This window comes from Girardinichthys multiradiatus, chromosome 17 (assembly GCF_021462225.1).
Source record: "Girardinichthys multiradiatus isolate DD_20200921_A chromosome 17, DD_fGirMul_XY1, whole genome shotgun sequence".
Lineage (NCBI taxonomy): Eukaryota > Metazoa > Chordata > Actinopteri > Cyprinodontiformes > Goodeidae > Girardinichthys > Girardinichthys multiradiatus.
Window position 1 is genome coordinate 2,748,358 of NC_061809.1, and position 20,006 is coordinate 2,768,363.

A 20,006-nucleotide genomic window follows, 5' to 3' on the forward strand; every position below is an offset into this window, starting at 1 on the left:
CAGTTACACTCAGTTTGTGGGCAAAATTAGAGATGAGGTCAAAAACAATCTTTGTGATTGCTAATTCAGGATAGTCAGAAAGAATGTTGAAGAGTTATGAAGGTTCCTGGGGAGGGTAAATAATATTTGTTTTTTGTCTAACCTTTCCAAGCATTCTGTTCCCGTACTTAAACGAATTCTGAAATTCCCAAATCGAAAAAGAATGTCTGGCTGGTGTGTGGGCATTAAACTTTTTCTATCAATATTTTTGTGGCCAGGAGTTATATAAACGTTTCGCAGAACACAAGTCTTAAGTCTCACTGATCAACTCAAAAGATCCTCTTAGCTGCCAGCATCTCCTCATCTGACTGATGAAGTTCAACCCTGTGACTTTGTACGTTCCCAGAAAAAGCCTCATTGTAACAGATGCATTGTCACTACAAACATTGCAGAGCTTTTCAACTTTTCAAGATAGCTAAAAAATTCAGAACCTGCCAAAGATGAACAGTGAAACAGTGATTGCAAAACTGAAAAGCACCTTCAGCCGTCAGGATCTCCGAAGAAGTATGATGGACAACGGACCTGAGCATATAGGAGAGCTGAGATACCTGTGGTAGATGTGTCCTTTTCATACACAAAACTGTCAGGATAAAGGTATAAACATTTAGAAGGTTTTACTTTACATTACGTATTTTTTAAAAACACGCTTTGGAATACCATTATGTTTATTCTTAATTTTCCTAAAATATCACACTTATGAAACAAGTATAGTGTATTGTCTCCACTTGTGCTATGAGTGGAGATTCCAGCTTGTCCCTATCTTTTAAAAAAGTTACCTCAATTCTCTACAGAGTGCACTATGTGTCAAATGTACGTTAGGGGGCATATGGCTAGTTTAGGCTTAGGGGATTTATTTATTTTTTGGAAATGGAATGAGCTTAGAATCTCCAATGCCTAACTATCAGCACTTCAAGGTATTCAGAGAAAGCCATAATTGGACCCATATAACATCCGTTCGTCTGTTTATCCGTCCAACACTGGGATCACTGAGATAACAAGTCCAGGAGGGAAATCCAGACATCCCTCTCTCTAGTGACACTCTCATATCATACTTCTCAACCATGGAGATCCCCAGCGGTTCCCAGACCAGAAGGGATATGAGGTTACTCTGACAGGTTCTTGATCTGCCCCTTGGTTGCCTGCCAATGGGACTCACCTTAAATGAGAGGCATCCGGCAGCTATCCTCATCATATTCTCAAGACACCTCAACTTACTCCTTTTGGTGCAAAGGAGCAGCAGCTCTACTACAGGCATCCTGTAGGTTACGGAGCTCCTCAATCTATCTAAGACAGGGTTCAGCCACCATATAGAAGAAGCTCTTTTCAGTTGCTTGTATCCAAGATCACATTATTTTGGTCATGATTCATATCTGATAATTGCCAGTGATGGCTGAACATATAAATGTACCATTAAATTGAGAGCAACAACACTCAAATCCATCTATCCATTTCTTCCTTGTCATCCTTCATCACTCATGACCAAGACAGCAAGATACTTGAACTCATCTGCTTGAGGCAGAGACTGACCCCTGACCTGGAGTTTTTCTTTATTCTGGTTGGGAACCATGACCATGTTTTTTAAAGGAACCAACTTTCATCTGCTCCACACTCTGAGCCAAATCAATCCAGTGCATGCTATAGATCATGACATGGAAATAGCCCTGACCCATGTAACATAGTATTGGTGAAAGATTTTTATTAATAGTTTTCTGTTTGTATGTTGAGTGTTCACCATATATTGCTTTGCTGGAATGTGCAGAGCAACTGGATTACTGAATACTGGATTTCTGCTGTGGATAGTTTCATTTCTGGGCACTGGCTCTTGGAAGTGTTGACAACAATAAGATGCTTCTTTTCCGGGTTGTTTAATAGAAAATAACAGGATTGTATTTTTTGGGACGTGTCTTATACTGTACAGTAAGAGATGTTCAGGGACACTGAAAATGCCACCAGGGTATTCAAAATCATTGCGGATTATGACCCCTTTTAAGATAAAAATGTAATAAAAAAGGGTTTTTTCAGTCCTGTCTTTGCTATCAATTTACAGATCTGCAGCAAGTAATGATATCTGTGTGGAATTGGAAAGGCTTTGGGGCTTTTAATGGACTGCATTGCAATTTTAAGACTCCAAGAAATAAACATTTTCTCACAGACTTCTGACGTTCACTTGTCATAGATCTACAGGTTTTCTTGTGAACTGTTTTGATCAAGCCTGGTTGTAAGTATAAAAGCGTATTCTCAGGTCTTTTCAGGCAAATGTGGCACGCAGGCCAGTCAGGACACGTTAATAGTGCCAATACAATTTTTTTTCTGCACAGTATACCGACTGTTCTCAGAAGAAGTCAGAAGCCCACATGCAGATATCCAGCTTTTTATCAACTTCCCTGACAACAAAATGCAAACCACCATGTAATGTAATGAGTGTTAATGATCCTGCTGTTACAGGGGCACACATATAATCAACAGTAAGATTTGACCTCGCTCCGATGTGCACCTCCTAATCAAACATCTGGAAACCGTTAACAAAATCTTCTCTTTAGCCTCTCTTTAACGCAGCTGTTGGTATGAGAGCCTGTAATGAGACATCTCCTTGGGTTGGCATGTCTGTCATCGAGGGAGGCTGAACGGCCTTGTCTGTCAGCGCAGATAAAAGGGCGTTTATCATACTGGTTGGTTTTAAACACGCCCTGCATAGTTTATATTGCAACAATTATGATAGACAGGCAGGACAGGACACATCCTATTGACATCAGAGTGTGGCTGATGAAACCAGGGAGAGAGACAAGTGGGAATAGTGCTGTCTGTCACTATGAAGCAGTTCAGGGCGACGTTGGTTTGGACCACCTTCGAAGCTGACACTCATCCCACAACAAATATACCAGCTACAATCCTTTGAGTATAAGTTCCATTAAATTACAGATACCTATACATTTGAAACCATATATTTACGTACACTGTAGAAGAACACTTAATGTCTGGCATTAAATCAGAATAAACTTTTCCTGTTGTAGATCTCTTAGAATTACCCAAAGTATTTCTAAGTGCAAACTGCCAGAATAATGAGCAAAATTTGTGTTTACATAAAAAACGTTTACATACATGTTCCTTCGTTTTCCAAATTATCAGCCTTCCAGCATGCTTGACAGGTGGTAGGAGGTGTTTTTATATTCTGTGTTTGGCTCTTGACAAACATAGTGCTGTACTGGTGTTATCTGTCCGAAGGACCTTATTTTAGAAGTCATGCAGTTTATTCAGAGCCAACTTTACAAAACTCATACTGCCAAATTCTTTTTAGGGGAAAGTGACATTCTCATGGCTTTTAAATAAGCCATGTTTGTTCAGTCTTAATTATTAACATTACCTATAAAATAAAGGGGTCATATCATGCAAAATCCACTTTTTTTAGTCCTTACAAACTTTTAGTTTTCTACTCGGAGTTTGTAGGAGTGCAAAACAGTTGAATTTAGTCTGTCAAGGTGCTGAAAGTGGATAAGTCTAAATGTTCGTTATTGGGTGTTTTGACCCACACAATTCATTACACTGTCCCCCAGCATCGGAGCCTCTTTGAGGTGGTTGGCTGAATAAAATTTAACTGGCTGATGTCCACTCCTGGGTGGACTGGCAGCTTTCTTGAATGTTTTCCACTCGAGAAAACATACCTGTATGCTCAAGACCAGCAAACAGATAAAATTCCTGTTTTGACAGAGGTGGTGCTCCTTGCGGATGATCATTTATCAAAGTGTATTTGATGAGCAGCACAGGGGTGTCGCTCTCCCTATCTCTCCCTATCTTTTCTTTACCAAAACTCAGAATACTGCTCCAGCCTATTACCTTGCACTACCGGTTTAGGAATGTAACACAATATCCCTCCTACTTTTGCTGCATCTCATTCAACATGTCTCACTGTTCTCAAATTCCATATGCAAACAAAAATGTTCAAAAGTAAAGTGTTTAAAGAAAGGAAACTGAGATTGAATGGGCTCCACATCTGTCTCAAGAGATGCAATCCCATTCGCCTTAAACGTTACTTCTAGATAATTTAGTTCAATAAAGACTATGCTTCTTTTCAAAAACTCAGACTTTTTTTTTTAACCAAACCGTAACCCGAATCACTGCATCAGATTTGAGATGTTGACATGTCTGTTTCACATTTCTCCACATATTAAATAATACTGTTATATAAGGTTGGTCATAATAATGGATTACATTAAAGCCCAATATGAAAAATCCCAACTGAGGCATGGCAATGACATTAAGTTATGTACCCTGATCTTGACATTCCTGGTCTTGCACACTTCTAACATGTTGACAGATCAATGTGCACTGCTTTGCTCATGACTCTACGCTACTTCTAAGTAGCAGATTTAGGAAGCCTGAGGGGTTATTCCTACTCAAATTATGTGGGCATGGCACAGCTGGTCTGTACTCCTATCCATCTTTCCCACTCAGCTCAAGCCCAATTTAAGCAGGAGGGGAGACTCTATTCTTCCACTGTAAATGCTGGGTTCTGCTAGGACCACAAATTACCTAAAGAAACTTTGACATCAGAGCTGAAAAGTAGGTGCTTCTACTGCATGATGGTGTTATCTTTGCATACCTGTCAGCAGTTCTAGCAAAGGGGTCACAGCACATTTTATCTCAAAATGAGCATATTACATACCGTACGTATCAAATGTATCCAGTTTTTGCTGATACATTTCTCCCATCAGGTTAAGCCTGTGATTTTAAAACCTTTTCAAACCTTTCAAAAGAAGTTCTGCCTCATTAAATATTAAGCTTGAATTGTGTTGTGTCAAAACATTCTTATCCATTGGCACTGCGTGATTGGATGGAGGATTTCATCTGTTTTTCAGATATGTTTTGTATAGATTTTTCTATTTATATATATATATATTTTTTTTTTTTACTTCACATATATGTTATCTTTGGTTTTTAGCCTCAGTTTGCATGAATTTGCAATTCAAAGCTGAGAGATTTTTATTGAAAATATTTTATTCTGCCCTTGTTCAACTGCAATATGACATTCAGTGAATATACATTTATTGAATTGTATATTATTGGGTGGGAGGGGCCTCAAATATCATGGGAGTGGGTGGGAGTGATAACAACAGAGAGCGGGTGGTAATGGTCAGAAATTCAGCTGGAGCCGGATTTTTTAAAAAGCCCCATGCAGGCCTTTACTTTATACCTTGATATTTTTTTAAATATCAAGCTTAACAGTTTGAAACAATGCATGCAGCCCAGTCTTGCTGAAATGGTAAAGATGGGTTTGATGTAATTCCAAGATCCAATGCAAATATGGAGGTGAATGCAATGCAACTTCATCAGTTTACCATCGTCAACTTCAGTTCCAGCACAGAGTTCTATGGTAAAAATCAAAGTGCATAAACGGTTAATCTTTTTTGATTGTTGGTGATTATGACTCTACACAACCACTGGTACTTGTTCCAGAGATTGCTTAAACAAAGATTAGGAATAGAGGGTTTGAAACATCTTGTTTCATTTCCTGAAGACCCAGTCACAGATGATTGAACATATTGTCCAATAATATACATTGATTCAGGGCCCATCAGTGATTAAGAGACATCAGGGACAGTGGATAGGGTACAGGAAAAAACGTAGGAAACCTTTCCTTTCAAAACCTATTCTAAAACATAAAGTTACTCAGCTTCTTTGTCATTAAAATATCTTGAAAACAAGAGTTGGCAATTTGCTTTGTGCATGTATATAGAAATAACCTGTTTAAAGAGTTTCACTGAGTGAATAAATGATACAGAAACAGCCCAGTAACAACAGCTAAGGAAAATATTGTGGCATCAGACAATAACCTTGTGCCTATTATTTGTTATTTTAGATTTCATTGCTGCCTTAAATGCAGTTAATCACAATAGCTATAACCATTAATGTTTCACTTTTCTTAAGTACTCCTGGATCAGTGCTTCTTTGTTCTCTTTGTGTCTTTGCTCTGTTCTCTCAAACCTCCAGTTGGTCGTGGCAGATGGCCGCTCACACTGAGCCTGGTTCTGGTTCTGCTGGAGGTTTCTTCCTGTTAAAAGGGAGTTTTTCCTCTCCACTGTCGCTACATGCATGCTCAGTTTGAGGGATTGTTGCAAAGTCAACGCCAGTGACTGTCCACTGTCTCTACATGCTCATCCAGGAGGAGTGAATGCTACAATTCACTGACTTGATGCAATCTGCTGGGTTTCCTTAGATAGAAAAACGTTTTATCCAATTTGAATAAATAACTGAATCTGACTGAACTGTTTGTTAGGATTAATTGGAATGTATGAACCTGACTTGGAATCTATATGATTCAACTGAACTGACTTTGTAAAGTGCCTTGAGACGACCTGTGCTGTGATTGGAGCTATATAAATAAAACTGAATTTAATTGAATTGAATATTCATTTTCAGAGGCATGAACATTGTGTAGGGATCAAGGTAACACCGCAGGTTAAGATCATATCTGTATGACAGATTCACGTTAATTTATATACAAATGATGAATCTTCCTCACAAAAGAAGAGCTAGTTTCAAATGCCCCAACATTAAGTGAAAAGTTAATACATACATTATGAGCCTTCAAATTCATAACTTCTTTAACTATCTCTGTTATGCTAGACACGAACATTTGGACAAAATCCGTACTAATGGTGACCCATTCTTGCCTAATTACTACTTGGTTTGATCACAGTTTGTTGGCTCCTGTTTTTCCATCTGGTATAAAGCAATGACCAATCTGAATGAGATTTACAAGTACAGCTTTAAAAAATTGAATTTTGTGAAAATGTTCAATGTTTTTGTCACTCATTTCAGAAAGTGAAACTCATATATTATACAGATTTATTACACAGAGTGAAATATCTGAAGCCTCCTTGAATTTGGGGACTGCATGAATTACTGCATCAATGCGGTGTGGCATGGAGGTGATCAGCTTGCGTTTCTGCTAGGTTGTAATGAAAGCCCAGGTTACTTTGATTGTGGCCTTCAGGTCATCTGCATTGTTGTCTCCCATCTTCCCCTTGACAATACTCCATACATTCTGTGGGGTTCAGGTCAGGTCAGTTTGCTGGCTAATCAAGTACAGTAACACCATGGTAATTGGACCAGCTTTTAATTCATTTGCCAGAGTTGGCAGGTGCCAGGTCCTGCTGAAAAATGAAATCAGTGTTTCCAGTAAGCTTGTCAGTAGAAGGAAGCATGAAGCATTTAGTGTGGACTTTAGAAAACCCAGTGGACCAACACCAACAAATGACATGGTACCCTAAATCATCACTGACTGTGGAAACTTCACACTGGACTTCAAGCAATGTGGATTCTGTGTCTCTCAACTATTCGTCCCGAATCTGATTTCCATCTAAAGTGAATATTTTTTTTGTTTTTTATAAACGGTGACGGAAAATTCTGCAGGCCATCTGTCATTTTGACAGATTACAATTTACACCGCTGACCACTTCGTGGCGAGGCAGAAAATTAATTAGCTGTTTTCTCACATGATGCATGACCTCGTTGGCTTCACTCAACAGCTGAGTGTCCGAAGGTTTTTTAAAAAGCCGAATAACGATGACGGTGTCAATAAAATATGTGAAAAAAGAGGGATTGATGCCGTGGACGATGAAAAAAACAAACAACTGTGAGCAATTCAGGTCCATGCGAACCAGACGGAAATTGTGAGACTGCGGTCAGGCCACAGCAGGTGATCTGCTCATATTTTGTGCAATCTTGTAATTTCATTGTTTAGAGGTAGTTACTGGGACCATGGTCAATGTTTTTTGTCACTGCATGTATTCATCTGGTTGATGTGGATTCTGTGTTCAGCTTGTTCAGACTGAAAATAAATGGTATTGAATGAATGAATTATTATTATTTAAAAAAATAAAGTGACAGGTATTATGACAGGATTTTTTTTTTTTACTCTGTAAGTCAAAATGACTAGCTTAACCTCTGCTGTATATGTAACAAATCAATGAAATATACGAGTTTCACTTTCTGAAATGAGTGGCAATGAATATTGGGCTTTTTCACAATATTCACATTTTTTGAGCTGCATTTGCACTAGAGAGTTTGCTATGGTGTGCCACAGTGAATTCTGTGTTAGATAAAGTTACTCTAATAAGACGTTCTGCTCCTATTTATTTTTTTCGGCAGTATAGTTGAGCAGAAATCAGACTAAGCTCACTCCCTTGGACTCGGTAGCCCTAACCAATTTTCCAGACAAATTTCTGTCCAGATGTTCCACCAATCTGAAGGAGGATTTACCAATTAGAATAACATCTGTCTTTTCCTCTTCCTCTTTGCACTTCAAGCTAAATTTAAATCTGTCCTCTACTTGGACAGAAGTGTCTTCTTTAGGGGTTTGGGTTATTGTGTTATGGCAGTTATTAAAAAGTCTTTGCCTTACTTTGTGTTCAAATGAAGTCACAGCCACCTGCGCCCAGTGTTGAGCAAGTTCTGCACTGGTGCCATTACTAGTATTGTCCTTCATACCAAACCAGCCTGGTGGTTAATGGATATTCTTGAAGCCTGGTTTACTAGAACTGAACCTTTCATTTTCATGTTTACGATAAACCATAAAAAGTCTTAGCATTTGTGGGAAGATTTGATGATGGCTGCTTTTTTTCATTAAAGGTAAACATTGCTAACACAAGAAAACAGCTACATATTTGTTGATGATATACTGAAATACAATTAGATTTGTATTATAAAGTAAACTTTCTATGCTAATAAAGCTCTTGGCTCTGAATTACCATGTAATTTTGTAAATGTTGCAAAACACAACCTTTGTGTGTATGCCAAAACGTTTGGCAATATCTCTACATTCATTGCTGGACTGCTGTATTCACAGATTCTGCAGCTGGATGGCGCTATTTGTATGACTGCGGTTATGTCGGTTGGGAGAAGGGGGAGAGAGGGAGAAATCGGACAGCGTGGGCCTCTCTGCTCAAACATCTCAAAGTTTGCCGACGCGTCGTCTGCCTGGCAGCCTTTAGACAGCTCTGGCTCCAAGGTTTCACACACCTACATGCCACATTCTCAGACTACCTGACAGTCATTTGGCAAACACACACTTCTCTCTCTCTCTCTTTCTCTCTCTCATGCAGTCAGTATTATAAAATGCATAAGAGCACACATAACCCATTAGGGATCCACATTCTCGTAAGCAAACAACAGTGCTGCCGTCACATGACAAACATGTCTGGTAGCCATAGTGACTCCTACTATCTCTAAGAACACGTCTGTGACATGTGCTGGAGCAGAAGTGTCCCACCCCTCCAGCTTCCAATCCATGTGAAGCAATGAATGAATTAATCTACTGTATGTGTCCTTCCCATGCTGACAATGAGCAATGCATGATGACAGGCTGTTTGTTTGATCCCTCTTAAGAATAAATCTAACATTTTGTAAAGGTGTCAGAAGTACTTTTAATATTCCAGTAAGACTTGAATGATCACCTCAGTAAACTTATAACTTTAGTAAACTTAGAAATACTTTAGATACTTTATACTAGAGATACTTTAAAAAATGCATCACTGACTTAACTACAAGAAATAAGGGCCAATGTCAGCACCTGATTCAGATGTGTACATTTTTATGTATTATTGTATTTTATTGTATTTAAGCTCAAGGCAAGTTTAAGCTTTGTGAACCTAAATCATAAACTCAGCTTAGTTTGGGATAGTCCAAAACGTGTTCCAATATATATATCATTTATATTATATCATTTTTCTCATTATTGAGTGAGGGATACAAAGTTGTTGGGCCTTCTAACCCTTCCCAGATTGATGGACAGGGTTTTCCCAGCAATTTTCTTCTCTGGGTCTTTGCTAATTTTGTCATTGTGTTAACATACACATGTATGATCCAGATAAGCAAACTGCCCAAAACCTCAGCTAATAAAGAATTTTAGAAGCTTTGTAGCACTCTTTGTTTGGCGTTGTATTCATTAAATGTTTAAGCCTAGCAAAAAAACAAAGGATGATTTTTGTAATTTATTGAAATGTAGAACAATCAAATACAAGAACAAATACTGATTTGTTTTGCCATTAGCTTATCTACATAATAAAAAAAATATGCCCTGTTTCTGTTCAAGAAGAACAATACATTTCAATGTTTCCACATAGTTTCCTACAATATATCACCTTTACTTTTTTTAGAACTGTTTACCAGAATGCAAGCAAAGGCTGGTCAATCGTCAACTCAGAGATCAGAAGTTAGCTACCTAATTCTGATTGCTGTAGGGGAAATTACAATTGTGTATTTGAAAAGATTTTAAAGACAACTTGTTCGACCAAATACTTGCTGATATTGTGAGTATTTCTTACCAAGCTTAGAAACAGAAACCCACTCCACACCCTTTGCATTGTTGCTTTGTCCACCTCTAAAGACTCACCCATGAGTTAGCCTCATTTAGATGCTTGTTTAGAGGAAAGCCAAAATCCTTTACTGATCTGTTTAAGATGTTAAGAAATGGGCTGAGGCTTTTTATCTACAGACCACCGTCACTGAGGTCACTGCTGGGCTGTTGCAAATGGAAGAACGCTCCAAAGCAAAAGCAACATCAACAAGCGAAATCAGTTTCAATAATCACAACTGAAGCCACTTGGAGCCACACAGATGGAGGTTGAACAGGTGCTAGGCTCAGGGTTTGGAGATACAGAACCCAGGTATTACTCATATAGGACAGGTCTAAAGATAGTCTATGGACCGTTAAGGCAAGGCCAGGCAATATAATTTGTATAGCACATTTCAGTAACAAGATAATTCAAAGTGCTTTACATGAGTAAAATAAAGGTTGGACTACAGACTAAAACTATTGATGTTTCAGTTATTAGTTTGAAAACAACAGTCAAAGGCCACTCTAAAGGCATCTGTAAATATATAGCAATATATGCTCCAATGCTGTCTTTACTGACCTTTGCAGGTTTTGCCATCAGGCTGAAGGTTGAATCCCACAGGGCAGCTGCAGCGTACCCCTGTGGCTGTGTCTTTACAGGTCCTATCGCAGCCACCGTTGTTTACAGCACAGCTTTCTATAAAGGATTGAAGAGAAAGATGGAAGAAGACAAATGACCTGTTCATACACTCAGTTGATTTTTATGTACTACCAAAGCATTATGTAGCTATTGAAACTGGATGTGATATCAGTGGTGACAAAGCTTCATGTTCTAGAAGAATGCACAAACAACAACACAGCGGCATATCATGACATCCCAATGTGGTTCTTCATGTAGCTTTGTCAACACAGAGATGAAGAAATGTCAAAATGTCCTAATTTGGATGAATAAAGACATTCTGTTTGTCTTTTAAAGGCAAATACAATGCTATAACACCCAGAGTCAAATAGTATTTCTTAGTGAAAGCGATTTATTTAGCAACACATGATATTGTGCTGACAAGGCAGGGTGAAGAATTCCTTGGACCAAAGTTGGGTTCTACTTCCAAAGGTGAAAATAAATCACTTAACTCACACAAAAAAGGAAAGTTAAGGTTAGATGATGAAAAAATAAAGCTGGTTCAATGAGTGCTGTAAATGTTGATCATACTCTGCAGCACCAGTGGGAATATTTTTCCTGAAAAATGTTCTTCTATGTGGTACAGGTAAGGTTTGCTGGGACTTGTGAATATTGCCAAAGCTGATTATAAAACAAACACAAGCTCATGGTAACTCTAGCTTAGCTACTAAGCCACTGTTGCTTTAGCAAAGCTCAGTCAGCTCCTACCCAATGGGCCTCGAGAATTGCTGAGGAGGCTGAAATTTGACATTGAATTATGTTTGTTTAAAGGGATTAATTAAAGCTACACCTTTGTAACGAGGTTTTTCTTAACTGCTATGCCTATGGTGGGCTTGATTTCATTTACTCATGAGAAAATCCCAGTTTGAACAGAAGCTTTGAATTTTGTCATCAACTGTCAGATTCAAAACATATAATCTGAAAATCTAGTTTTCAAATCCAATCCCCTAGGATGAGCTTTTGGAATTTAGGGGTCTGTTGCGCAATGACAGTAGCGTGCAATTTGGCGATGTTTCCCAAATTTCTGGCACTGTTCAATTAAAATGTCAAGAAGAGATGTGCTTACATGAATTGGAAACGGGAAGAAAAAACAAAAACACTTAGGCTGGAACCATAGCCATTGTTAGACATTAATGCAGTAACATAGAATTAATCAGAATGCAAGACCAGATGTAAGCCATGATGGGCGTTTCAAGATATGTTTGAGTTTGCTCATAAAACCCCAAGAATATATATGCCATATCAGGCGCCCCTAATCACTAATTTCTAGTTTGCGTTGTTTACCTGTCAAACCCGAGACCAGATTGCTGAATTATTTTAAATGTAAATTCTTTCCAGAATAAATGCAATGGGGCTCCTAAATGATGGGCTGGAGAAAGATATTGCAAAAGGAGGAAGTAAAGACACTCCCTCATCTAGGTGGTCTGTCTACTAGGTGCTGTAGGGTACTAGCACCACTCTGTCTCCTTTCCATTTTTCAACTCAGGTTTCTGACAACTGTTAGTGTGTGCGAATGTATGTTAGAGTATGGTTCATGTTTAGGTCTACATGTCCAAACAGGTGTACATAATCAATAAGACTTTCCATGTGAGACTAAAGGTGAATGTGTAGATTTATTGTGTGTGTAGATGGTGTTAATGGGTCAAAGTGATTTATACTGTGTACAGTGAGCCCTATCATTAGCTGAGGTAAGTTTAGTCCTGCAGAGCCCCTCTCTGTGGACCACGCCCAGCCAAGCCCCAGGGCCAAGCTAAGCGTAGAAACAGAGACAAACCGCCAGGCCTGATTGATGTGCTCGACCAGCCTCTCACACCACCCTCAGCCCTCTTTTCAAAGTCTCTTTAAGAACATATTTGTTACAGTCTGAGACTAAGCTTGAAGTGGAGCATAGACTTGGGAAAAGTATGTATCTGGACAGATTACAAAACTTAACTTTTAATATCAGAAACATACCAAACTCTTGAACTAATTGGGTGTCTTTTCAGCGGTGTGTCAAACTAAATTAAAAACATCCTATATCTGTCTCGTTGGGCCCTGCCAGACTCAAGGCCCATTTATGCTCCCTTTATGCAGGTCCGCCTGTGTCTAACGTTGTCAAGCATCCCTCCCCTCGCGCTTCAAATGTTTTTCTTAACCCTTACCCTAACCCGTTGGCAAGGTTGTTAGATAATGTAGCCACTAGAAAAAAAGTCCCGAGTTGGTTTGGAAATTCACAAGAAAGTTTCACACAACAGTAAACATGAAGGCCGTGGAGGAAGCTGTGACAATGTACATTTTCTGAAAGAGACATAAAAAGAGGCCCCGCAGTAGATAGAGGTGGCCTGTGTGGCTATTAAATAAACTGCAGCATGTGGACAGAGACATTCTGTCATTCTAACCACATTATTCTAACCCTTGGCAGATTTAGTTGTTTGTTTTTTTTCTTTCAACTATAATATCAGAATTTTGGGCTTAACTGTATCTACCAGCAGGGGTAACTTTGAGTGGTTTGGTTTGAGCAGAAGCTCTGACCTGTCTTATATTATGGCTAAAACTGTCTGAAATGAGGTTCAGAACCCTACTGAAAGGAAATATTGTTTAACACAATATTTTCCAAACAGAACATAAATAGATTATATAATCAAAAACATGTAAGTACTTAAATGACAGTTTATTTTCAAAACCTGAGATTATACACAATGGTTTAACAACATGGGTACAAAAAGTTTTGTTTACTGGTATAAAACAGAAGTAGGAAGGAATAAAATGGCATAGTTATGAAACAGAGGAAATAATTGGTGAAGGGGACAATTATGAATGAATCATGAAATTACATACACTTGTTTTTACTCTTTTGACTCATATGCCTAGAATTGCATGCTCCGAACATTTCCTATTGTGAACATTGTTGTCCTGTTCTGACACAAAATATGTACTACAGCATTGTCCTGGATTCCCAGGGAGTTTGCAGACTGTTTTTAGGAACAGAGAAAGAAATATCTGTGTTAAAATATCCAGAGTAGTTAGAGCCACAGTTTAGACAATTTCAGCTCCACAAGTCCCAACAATGAATCATAAAATGTCTTTACTTTGTTCAATTACAACTTACAGTTAGCAAGGCCATCAGGCACAGCATCATAAAAGTTTTTTTTTTTTTTCACTTTTTGGGTATTTTGTCCTCAAAATGGGGTTGGACAACAATACTTTGTAACTTGGGCCAGCTAATGATTATGGATGGGGCCAAGACACACATGTCAACCATACCTTTAATGGATGTCAACTGTTTTATAATTATGACACTTTTAAGACCTTTGAAAATTTTGAGAATGAAATCTTATCAGTTATGGGTTTTTTTCAGGGTTAGGACTGGAATACTTCCTTTGTACAATGCTAACATCACATTAAAGATTATATTTTCTTATGTACTATGCTTTTTAGCACTAAGACTTTCATATTATTGGCAAAGTACCAAAGAGAACAATAATGTGTAAATAAACCTGTGGATCACGTCTTAAAGTCTCCTGCCATAGGCTAAGACCGTTGGGGGGCAGGATGCACTAAGCCCCTTATATTCACACTGGTAGTTAACTACTTGTTTGTTGGTCTGTTTGTTTCCTTGTCCTGTTAAAAGCAAGATTTTTCTTGTCATCTGTCATCACATGCATTCTCAAGATAGGGATCTACAACTATGTGAACATTTTGGTTAATTAGCTGGTTTCCTTTTGTTGCAATGTACCGAGTTGTAATTGAAATGAACTGAAGAGAATGGAACGAATTGTATTATTTGGGAGAAAATTAAAATGTATTTTCTTTTATAGTCCTTCTGAGAAGGTTTTTAGTGTAAATTGTAGGAGTGTACCTCCGTATTTGCACCTGAAGCCCAAACATAGGTATGGCAGCACAACCCAGGAGTCTTAACTGCTTAGGGGAGAAAATTAGTTAGTTATTTGAATTATTTTATGTCAAAGTTCTAGCACTCAAAAGACATTGAACAAATGTCCCGAGACGACTATTGTGATACAGATCTCTCTTAGGGCTTTTCCATCAAAGCAGTTCCAGATCTAAACAACTGGTGGTGATGCTGTTCTATAAAAAGAAGTTGATTTTTTACAGCCAGAGAGCCATCTTGGAGTCACATCATTACATCAGATTAAACACCTCTTCAATTACGTGCTTGATTCTACGTTTGTTGGAGGTATTACATTCAGATGAAAATGTGAGATGAAAGCAGCTATATGCAAAGCTTTAACCTACACTAGTTATGTGGTGGGTGATATTAAAACAAGGGAAGTACTGATCTAAACCCAAGTATAGAATCAGCATCACAATCACAGGATTTTTAAATAATTAGTATCGGATTCCCTAACTAAACTTAATTCCTGACATCTGTTGTTGTTGTTGTTGTAGTACTGTCTGTGATATTTCCTGTCTGTCTAGCCATGGGAACTGCCCTTCTCAGATATCCTCAAACAGCTCTCAATGTAGCACTGACAGCATCATTAAACGTCAAGACATTACAAATAATGTTAGAATTTTATGAAGCAGAAGAACCATTTAGAAATGGATTGGAATGTGTTAAGAGCATACTTTTTTGATTCCAATTGAAACAGACAATAAATATAAAAATGTTAGGCTAGCATTAGCCTAACAGCAAACTACAGAACAAAATCATCAGAAGGAGCAAGATGTGAGTTTATTGAAGATTAAAGCTATTTGTGATAAATCATATACTTTCAGTTTTGAAATTTAAGACTCCTAATAAAATTTGGGCAAAATAAGTGCCTCTGCTAAGTAAAATGAACTCTGCAGCATCTTGAACGTCAATGTTGGTGGGGTTGATATGGACAAAATGTAATGCATTTAACTGCTTTTAAGCTACTGAGGTTCCCAGCAAAAACATGTAGGCACTGATTTTAAAGGGGCGTCACACTGGAACTCAGTCTTAGCTAATGCATATTTTCAATTGAGTATTAGTGACAAAAAATTCTTGATCAGGACAATCTTAGTTAAAATTAGCACAAAGAAGAAGAGAGACAGTGAGCTCAGGTTAATCTGGCACTCACACACCCTTTTCCCAATGTTGATTGTGCTTTTAGTGGTTTTTGTTCTCTATGACTCCTTCCCCAGGCCCTGACTGAAGTTTTCATCTGGCCCAGTTCATGCCAAGATGGAACTGGTTTAATGGTGGTTGACTGCATGATTCACTGGTGGAAAAAAAATTATCTGATACAATTGCTGCGCACAGTTTAGCACCAGAACCGTTTTGATGGAAAAACCTTCACTGTGAGTGTGTTGTCAAGCGTACTTTGAAGTAAGGGCATAAAAATTCATCCAGATCATGAGACAAGATGATACATGATATCATACATTGAAACACATTATCGTGTGACACAGAATCTGTATTGGTTGTAACGATACATCCATTAAGGAGAATGAGACCAGAGTTTAGCAGTATTTTGGGGAAAAACTGGAACTCAAATAGTCAGTAAAAGTGATTAAGGAAGTAAGAAAAGGACTGATATTTCATAGGCTGACCCAGTCCCTTAAAAAAGCCCTTAAAATCAAACATTTTGATTGTTTTTTTTCTAATTACAAACTGTAGAGTAAAAAGAAATTGGTTTGGAACTCCACAATTTTCTGTGCAAGTCACCTTTGAAATAAAGTTGATTATAGTCATAAAGAAAAGTTTAACATGATGAGAGATGTCTTAAAGACCGGAGATCAAAAATACCAGAGGGGCATGAGGCACTCCTTGAGAAACCTAATGATGGATAGTCTATACTTTTTTGTTGTGGAAGACTTAGAAGACTTTGTACATTCTTTCTGACATTGCTTTACAGAAATTCCCCTAAATTAACTCTAACCCAGACTGGAGTAAGATTACTAACTTCAGTTACTGAAGGCCCTATCTTCTTGGAAGGAGCAACCAGAAAAAAACAGCATATGATTGTTTTCATTTTGTACTGCCAAGCTAGAAGGATCTTTTCATAACACCCACTAAATAATAACCACCACATAAAATGAGAGTTGCATTTGAATTTACAATATCGTATTTTTCTAATGTGGCAAATTATGGCAATACAACAACAACATTTACAGTAAGGTATATTGTTATTGCCTGGAAAATCATGAGTCTACCAAAACTTTGGTGACTAAGGTCAAAGGGTTTGCCAAGGATAATGATCTGTTCTAGTCCTTCAAAAACAGTTTCAATTACAGTTGTGTCAACGGGGACTCTTGGGTGGACACAGCGTGCACCAGAGGGTTTACAAAAATGTTTTCAACAAAATAAAGATAGAAAGAGGAAAACGAGAAGGAACGGAGAGATGTAAATTCGGGGGGGGGGGGGGGAGATACAAGCACAAGCGGCATGGCAACACAAAGAAAGAGGAAGAAAAGAGTTACCCATATGTAGCCGCCGTTTCACCCGCTTGTCCACATCAGCTACTGACGTGGCATTGAACTCAGAGCTCTCAATTGCAGCCTCATCTTTCTCTAAAACACAAGTGACAAGGGGACAAACAGTGAGCAGCAGGTTAATGAGAAGCCCAAATGACCAGACCTTCAGCCCTAACTTTAGAGTTTGAGCAAAAAAAAAAAAAAAAACCAAAGCCAAGAAGCAAGAAGCGATGAAGAGGCACCAAAATCCCTGTTAGAGTGTTATTCCCCAAACAACGATCAATCCCCTGCAGCAAATCAAAAGAATGAAACAAAAAAAAAGAAACTGATATGTATCAGTAAGTAGTTTAATGAAGCAGTAGGTAGGCAAAAAGGTAGAGAGGGGAGGAAGAATGGACTAAAACATGGAAAGGTTTAATAAAAACTCTAGAGGTGTGAGGGTTTTTAGAAGGGATTGGTTGGGGTGAACATTTGGATTTTGATTCTGATCGTGATCTTGCTGTTGGCAATGGTGTTTAAATGTTCCATAACACAGAGCCACACAATTTTCTGGCAATCATTTTCTCATTTTAACATGTAAGAAAAGGAAGGGAGAAAAAAAAACAAGAGATAAAGTGTCCAACATTTCTGAGAGAAGCTGCTTTGAACAATAGCAAGGAGACAGGCAAAGAAAATTGCACGATGATGCGAGAAAGAGCACAAGGGGAGTGAGTGAGAGGGCAATTAGTATGGAGAAGGTGCTCGAAAAACAGAGAAATGACAAGATGACTGAGGGGGATTAAAGAACACTGGGTGAAAGTAGAAAGAAGAACGTTTGTAGTCCCATCATGACTAACAATGGGGGAGGCACGGGGAGTATGGGATGGGTGGACCACTGAACACTTTAAAAAGTTTGGATGGATTGCATGCATAGAGAATGAGAAATAAAAAAAAAGAAAAGGGGGTAGTCTGGAGGCAGTGCTGGTTGCCTGTTTGTCCGTAGATTAAACCACAACTGGTCTTAGCAATCAATGCTTGATAAACCATATTCCCAAAAGCTGGACTGCAGCAGTGGAGGAAAAATGGCAACAGTACAAATCAGAGTAAGCAGACTGATTGTAACTAAAGTGACATGCATGTCCTGCATGGAATGATGGGAATTGGAGAAAGAGCCAACCGTTAACTGGGCTTTAATCATTAAGACCTGAATTAGCATCAGTCTATGAATGGGCACCATTTGCTTCAAAGAGAAAGGCCTTTGATGTCTTGTGAAGTTGGGGGGAGAGGGACCAGCCATTGGGCACAATTAATGTCCCTTCCATTCCTCTTTCCCCACCTTGCTACCTTTTTCTCCAGTGCAAGTGAAGGATTCTGTGAAGCACACTCAGCAATGAATGGAGGCTTTCTGGTGCTTAGCTAGCTGGGTGAAATGTGGTTGTGTGAATGTGTGATTGTTGAATCAAAAACTTGTGCATACCAGCTTTTGAGTGTCTGCTGGCTGGTGTGTGTGAAAAAGAAATTTCTCAGAGAGGGAGTTAAAATGTAAGTGTGGGTGTGTAGGTATCTGTGTGTATATGTGCAAGACAGGTTTTTAAAGGGCCAGGAAGGGAAATGTCCCAGCAGTCTGTGGGACTAGGAGATGTTTGTAATAAGGTAAGTTCTTTTAGAGACCTACTGTGGGGAAAATAAGAATTAAAACACCAATGTTTATCATAGTAAATATATCTCTAACAGGGCTGTTGAAGTGAAATTCACAGCAGACGGTAGCAACTCAAGTAATCCACACACACAAAAAGATCAACACCAACCCATCCACAACTTAAGTATAAAAAATACAGAAACCATCAAGAGACAAAAAGGCATCAAAAGCCTAGAAAATGACTGAAATCTGTATTTAGAAAGCAGTCTGGCACCTACCAGCGCAAATAAATATCAGCTAGTTTACTCCTGATTGATGGGCTATAAAAAGGTTTCTTATTACCAAGGTATCACACAAGAAGCGTCCTATGATGTGTAATTGTAAAAAAACAGACATGACCGGGTGCCTCTTGCAAATGTTCAGGCAGAGAAGTCAAATAAATATTCAGAATAACTGTCCAAGACACAGAGCACTCTCACAGAGTGCTTCAGAAAGTTATCAGCCACACATCAAAATTCCAGTGCGCCCAGTGCCCTCTATGGATGTTCACCACTCAAGACTCCACTGTTGAAGAAATAAAACTTGTTGATGCGTGTTTTATAGCTTGCTGCAGAACATTTGGACAACTCAATGAAATACACAGAGAAAATAGTCTGGCAAGATGAGATCAAGATTGAACTCTTTGTATGTTATTGCACATACCATGTTTGGGGAAGAAATTGCACTGCACATCGCCCCAAAAACACCATTCGTTTAAAAGTGAGAATATCATGGTGTAGAGCTCAATATGATTGGGCAAGTATGAATATAGACATTCTTGATAAGAATATGAAGATGAAATAAAGGTAGATTTTTCAGGTAAAAAATATATCAAACACAAAGGCCAGGAAATGCTCAAGTTATTTCAAAAACTGAAAATAAAGCTGCTGGAATGGCCCGGTCAATCACTGAGTTGAATC

General features: G+C 38.4%; 1 protein-coding gene across 1 annotated transcript in view; it reads right to left on the bottom strand.

The window, feature by feature from the left end:
- The window catches only part of scube1 (signal peptide, CUB domain, EGF-like 1), a 181,560-nt gene that overhangs the window by 44,422 nt on the left and 117,132 nt on the right, over positions 1–20,006 (bottom strand). Inside the window, exons 7-8 of the mRNA XM_047389326.1 lie at positions 17,436–17,525; positions 10,953–11,069 (exon numbers count right to left, since the gene is read on the bottom strand). Of these exons, the coding sequence (XP_047245282.1) occupies positions 10,953–11,069; positions 17,436–17,525 (207 nt within the window). The remainder of the gene's footprint in view (positions 1–10,952; positions 11,070–17,435; positions 17,526–20,006) is intronic.